The following is a 6,347-nucleotide window of genomic DNA, read 5'->3' as shown; positions in this document are numbered from 1 at the left end:
ACACATATATATATATATATATACATATTTATATATAATGTGTGGGTGTGTTAGTATTATGTAACCATATTACATAATGTAATTTACTTATATTTACCTACATCAGTGATTTTATAATATGCTAATGTTCATTATCACTTTCTTCATCACTGTTGAGGCATCTTTAGCAAATACTTTCTTCGTTCCGAAAAGACTACACAAATATATATATTACACATATTTATTATATAAATATATATACACATATATATTATGGTAATAACCATTAACAGCATATGGCAATTGCATATAACTAGTTCTATCACACGTTTTTGTTTTACAGTACAGATCGGTTATTATTATAATAATATACGTAAGTTAAAAAGCTAAAATATTGGAAAATGGCAGCCATTTGGGATTGTTATAGCTCAAAAATTTGTACAATATTTAGTTAACTGTAACTTGTCATTGTTATGAGTGGATTTTCAATTGAATACTGAATTTTAATGACATAAATTTACAATATTAGTGACAATTTTAGGAAAAATTAGCGGTCATTTTGAAACTGTTGGCAACCCCCCTTACGTATTAAAAAAAAATGTTGCACATACTTTCTTGATTTATCTATGTCTACTCTACATCATATTCAATTTTTTAAAAAAATATAGCAAAAAAAAATGCAACCTCTGAAATTGCTACATTTCGGACTGGACTACATGATCCAAACCAGTAACACCCCTTTTTTCAAGTAATTATTTATATATAGAATTTCAGTCTTTATTTTTATATAAACAATGTATAGATATTTTCATACTTTGTTGCTTATAATTTTACTTTATGTCATTGTTTCTTATTGGTTATTGGTTGAATAAATGTATATACTAAATCGAATTAAACATTATAATAAGGCATTTTTGCAGAAACGGTATGCTAAAAAGGCGAAAGCGGATTGATGATAAGGCCTGGAAGTCCGTAGGCCTATGACACTTTTGATATCGATAACAAGTCTACATCCATCGAACAACAAAACATTTTTATAAATTAATTACAAAATATGAAAGATATAACTCTCACCGTTTTCGAATGGTCGAATAAAGTAAAATTAGTACTATAAAGGTGTTCAGCAAGATAATATACTTCAGCCAACGGAATATGAGTCGGTTTACCATTTCTTTTCACAGGAACTACAAAGGTGAAGCATTATACTCTCCAGCTATAAACTCGTCTGCAGAATACCTGGATTTAAAAGAAAATAAAACAATCCGCTATATATTTTTCAGTATCATGCATAACAATGAACAACCTCAGAGTTCATCCACTTTCTTGGGAACGAGTATGCTTACTCAAATACCGGCTACTGGTCGCTCTGTCTATACATAATTCGAATGACAGACACAAATCTGTAGACAATAGGCCTATTCGATTGAAAACGTGCAATCACCTTTATAAGCATATCAGGTAAAAGCAACCACAAAGCGTAGCGACTATTGATAAAAACCTGTGGGATCGTCGTCTGATGGAATGGTTTGGCACATGCGTAGTTATACATACACAGACGAATGAATGGTTGCTTTTACTGATTTAGTTTTAAATTTGTATTTGTAAATTTGTATTGTGTTTTGTTAATTTAGATGCACTGAATATTCGATGCATCCACATAAGCAAAATACACTTTATTTATTATTTGTTCTTTGATGTCTGTATAATAGTCAAAATACACTTGAATTCTTTTTTGAAATTTTATATATTATTAATTTATTAACTTGAATGCATTGAGTGATTCAAATAAATTGAAATTAAATGTATTGAATTTAATGTAATAGGAAAACTATAGGAAGCCCCCTCACAAACTCGGCTTCACGCATGCGTAACTATACATCATTTCGAATAAAAGTACGACTAATTAGGCATAATATAGCATGCTTACCGTATGCCTTATTCATTTTTTTACATTGAATAACCCATAAAATCAATTATGTTAATAATAAAAATAAAATAAATACAAATATACAGGTCAAACAAATAATATTTATAAATAAATAAAAATATTTAACAAGTGCATAGGCCTGGCAAAACCCCCGATTGGACCCTAAGCATTTGTTGGTTTTTATTCTATGCCCAATCGGGGCAAGGTGGCAAAGACACTGTGGTATCGTCTGGCAGTTAAAGATGGCTGAAAGGGTAAATCCAGTAGAGGTGCATGATATGTGGGTCATGTGTCATCGTAACATTGTGGTTGGTCGGTGACTTTCTTACCTAAGTCATGAATATTATTCACAGCAAATGTTATCGCAGCATGAAAAAGAATAATTATTTTACAGTTATTTTAAATCCAAAATTAAATCATAGGATGTTTGTATAGTTACTGCCGAGGATAATGATCATCATATGACATAACAATTATTTATTAGGTACTGGTATTAGGATGTACCATACCAGATAGGCCTATTATCACCAGCCTAGCTTTCCTAGACTGAGTTTGGTTGAGAAATCAGTACCATTAAAGGTTAGGCAAAAAAATATATACTTGTTTAGCGTCACCACCCCCACCTAATTTTTCAGGCAAAAAAAAAAATTTAGAGGCGGAAATTTTTTTTTAATTAAAAAAAAAAGAATATTGTCCGGGAAATTCTAATCAGAATAGGTATAGACCTATTTTAAGTGAATTAAAACAATGATTTCACCAACTAGGTGTAATATTTATCGTAGGCATATTAAAAATGATAAATTTTAACACATTTTATTTGATTAATGATACCGTAATTTACAAAAAGTGCATAATGATAATGTAAAAAAAAAAAATACCGCCCCTCCCCACCTAAAATTGTTTTGTAATGAAGTAATTTTTTTTATAAGGCCTTATTTTCTACTTTATTCCACAGTACTCGACTACACAGATATATAGGCCTAGTCGAGGCATAACAACTCTTTCCCTGCTCCGGGCCCTGCTCGAGGTTTAATACTTACACAGTGCAGCCTAGGTAGTATAGTGAAAAACAGGGCCCCCGTGACCATTTTCCGGGGACCAAGGTTTCTCTGCTGATTCGGCATCACTAGGGTATAAATAAAAAAATGAGCGGGGGTGAGCCTCCTGAAAAAGGGCGGAACATGTTTTTTGGCGGCCATTTTTAAAATGGCCGCTAAAATCAAGAGAATGGCTCATAACTTTACTTCTACTCCATGAAAAAGGATAAATATGGTGTCTAACTATATGTTATTAGGGTCACTGAATTCAATTAGACATGTTTCAAAAACCTAGGATGGCAGCCATTTTGAAATTCAAGATGGCTGCCATAGTAATTTTTAAAAATCAAATATTTTGAAATCCAAGATGGCCACCACATAAATTGTCAAAAATCAAATATTTTAGTATATAATTGCATTTCTCCTCGCTCAAAAATGTTAAATTTGGGGTCTAATCTTATGTTATTCACATCTTTGAGTCCAATGAACATAGTTTCAAAAACCAAGCATGTCAGCCATTTTGAAATTCAAGATGGCCGCCACAAAAATCGTCAAAAATAAAATATTTGGTATATAATTCCACTTGTCGATCAAAAGTTGTAACTTTGGTGAGAGTAACCTCTAAATCTCTGACCATATTCAATGCTAATGGTACATTTAGAAAACGCCAGAAATCCAAACTTGTCCACTGTATGGATACAAAAACCAATTCTGCAGAATACACTGTTATTATCGATATGGCCATGGTCATCAGAAAGGCAATCCCTAATAAAGAACAAAGGCTTAATGAAGATGGTTCCTTGTTTACTCGGGAGAATTATGTCAACAAATGCACAGATATTATATTTAAAAGACATCACAATGCATCAGCTTAATGACCCATACAGTAAAGAAGAGTCGATCAAATATGAAGAAAGAGAATGACGATCAAATGGGCAGAAAATACCTAATACACACATGAAGTTACAGGACCAGTTTTTATCAAGTAAAGAGTTTAAAAAAATCCCGAAGAGCGATTACAACAATTCAAGAATACAAGAATTTATTAAAGAAACCCCAGCAAGAAGAAGTATAAAGTTGAAAGAATTTGAGTGTTGTACTCTTTAGAAAATTGTGTTGATTAGCAGATAATAGTGAGATACCAGAATTTAATTGTAGTCAGGCAGAAGCAGATAAATCGATACTGACTATTTACTACTATCTCAGAACAAGCTGCAAAGTTACAAAACCAGTAGTAATAGACTCGGAGGATACAGATGTGTATGTTCCGGCTGCATACGTTGCACAAAAGTTGCCAGGAGAACTAATGATCTATAGAAAGTCAGAAGAAACTATGTTTGTCAATTGTAAGGATATGTGTAGGCATTAAATGGCAGAAATCATAATTCAACTTCATGTTTTGACCGGCTGTGACAGTAATTCTGCATTCTTTGGACATGGAAAAGGCAAAGATTTTCAATAAAAGATTTACAATAATGTTTGAGAAAGCAAAGAAGAACAAATCTGTTGAAATCCTGTAGAGAATCTATTGCTGTGACAAATTCAACATTTGAAAAACTTACTTAAGTTTGTCTTAAAGTTTATATACAACGACAACAAAAGCAAAAACACAACAGAGGCAAGGCTAACCAAGTGGAAGTCCTACAAAAAGAGATAGTCACTTGTAAGATTGGCACCAGACAAATATTCACTACTTCAGCACATTAAAAGAGCCAACTATCTATCATACAATCAATTAAACTTCTCCTTAAGAATCAATCAATAACCAACAAAAAGTGGGTGGAAACTGATTAATGGAAAGTGCTATGCCGAAAGAAGTACTGAGCCAAACCTACCCAGTGATATTAAAGTTCCAGAACGAAATGATAGTGACAGTAGCGATGAGAGTGATGATGAAACAAGCGATGAATCGTCCGAGCATGATGACGTATGAAGCTAATTGTGATTTATTCCAGACAGACAGACAGACAGACAGGTTCATCAAACAAATGCTTATGTTTTATTGTATAATATAAGTGGTAGTATTTCTAAAGATTTATTATTTTTGCATTTTGTAAGGTAAAATGTGTACATAATAATGGCAGACATATTGGAAAAACGTATAGTTGTCATCCTTTTAAAACTACGTTAATTGGACTCAGATTGCCCATAACAAGTCATTAGACACCAAATTTACCATTTCTATTGAGAAACATACATGATTGGACACCTATTTAACATTTTTTATCAAGGTGAAGTGCAATTATATACCAAAATATTTGATTTTTGACTATTTTTGTGGTGGCCATCTTAAAATTTAGATTGGCTGCCATTCTAGCTTATTGAAACTATGCTTATTGGTCTTGCAGAGCCCAATAATATATAAGAATACATCAAATTTACCATTTTTCAAGGACAAGAAGTGGAATTATACTAAAATATTTGATTTTCAACGATTATTAAGGCAGCCATCTTGAATTTCAAAATGGCTGACATTCTAGCTTTCTGAAACTATGCTCATTGGACTATTGAGCTCAATAACATATATGATTAAACACAAAATTTAACATTTTTTATAGAGGAGAAGTGCAATTATATACTAAAATATTTGATTTTTGACGATTTTTGTGGCGGCCATCTTGAATTTTAAAATGGCTGCCATAGCTTATTGAAACTGCTTATTGGACTTGCAGAGCCCAATAACATATGGGAATACATCAAATTTACCATTTTTCAACGATAAGAAGTAGAAATATACTGGAATATTTGATATTCAACGATTATTACGGCAGCCATCTTGAATTTCAAAATGGCTGACATGCTTAGTTTTTGAAACTATGTTCATTAGACTCAAAGATGTGAATAACATATGGTTAGACCCCAAATTTAACATTTTTGAGCGAGGAGAAATGCAATTATATACCAAAATATTTGATTTTTGACAATTTATGTGGTGGCCATCTTGGATTTCAAAATAGCTGCCATCCTAGCTTATAGAAGTTATTCTTATTGGACTCAGAGAGCCTAATTACATATGAGTAGACATCATATTTACCATTTTTCAACGACAGGAAGTGGAATTATACTGGAATATTTGATTTTCAATGATTACTATGGCAGCCATCTTGAATTTCAAAATGGCTGCCATCCTAGGTTTTTGAAACATGTCTAATTGAATTCAGTGACCCTAATAACATATAGTTAGACACCATATTTACCCTTTTTCATGGAGTAGAAGTAAAGTTATGAGCCATTCTCTTGATTTTAGCGGCCATTTAAAAATGGCCGCCAAAAAACATGTTCCGCCCTTTTTCAGGAGGCTCACCCCCGCTCATTTTTTTATTTATACCCTAGTGATGCCGAATCAGCAGAGAAACCTTGGTCCCCGGAAAATGGTCACGGGGGCCCTGTTTTTCACTATACTA

The 6,347-nt window shown here is 32.5% G+C and overlaps 1 protein-coding gene across 4 annotated transcripts in view; it reads right to left on the bottom strand.

The window, feature by feature from the left end:
- Nucleotides 1–6,347, bottom strand: part of LOC117115474 (alpha-2,8-sialyltransferase 8E-like) — a 52,168-nt gene that overhangs the window by 20,504 nt on the left and 25,317 nt on the right. For 3 of the 4 annotated variants that reach the window (XM_033259306.1, XM_033259301.1, XM_033259304.1), the window contains exon 2: nt 1,054–1,215. In XM_033259306.1, the coding sequence (XP_033115197.1) occupies nt 1,054–1,148 (95 nt within the window). In that variant the 5' untranslated portion in view covers nt 1,149–1,215. Of the gene's footprint in view, nt 1–1,053; nt 1,317–6,347 lie in introns of those variants that run through there. The other variant, XM_033259302.1, reaches the window with a different exon arrangement.

This window comes from Anneissia japonica, unplaced genomic scaffold, assembly GCF_011630105.1.
Source record: "Anneissia japonica isolate Jap-2015-1 unplaced genomic scaffold, ASM1163010v1 scaffold287847_len925385_cov155, whole genome shotgun sequence".
Lineage (NCBI taxonomy): Eukaryota > Metazoa > Echinodermata > Crinoidea > Comatulida > Comatulidae > Anneissia > Anneissia japonica.
Note: the sequence above shows the minus strand (reverse complement) of the source record. Positions and strands in the feature narration are given on the sequence as shown.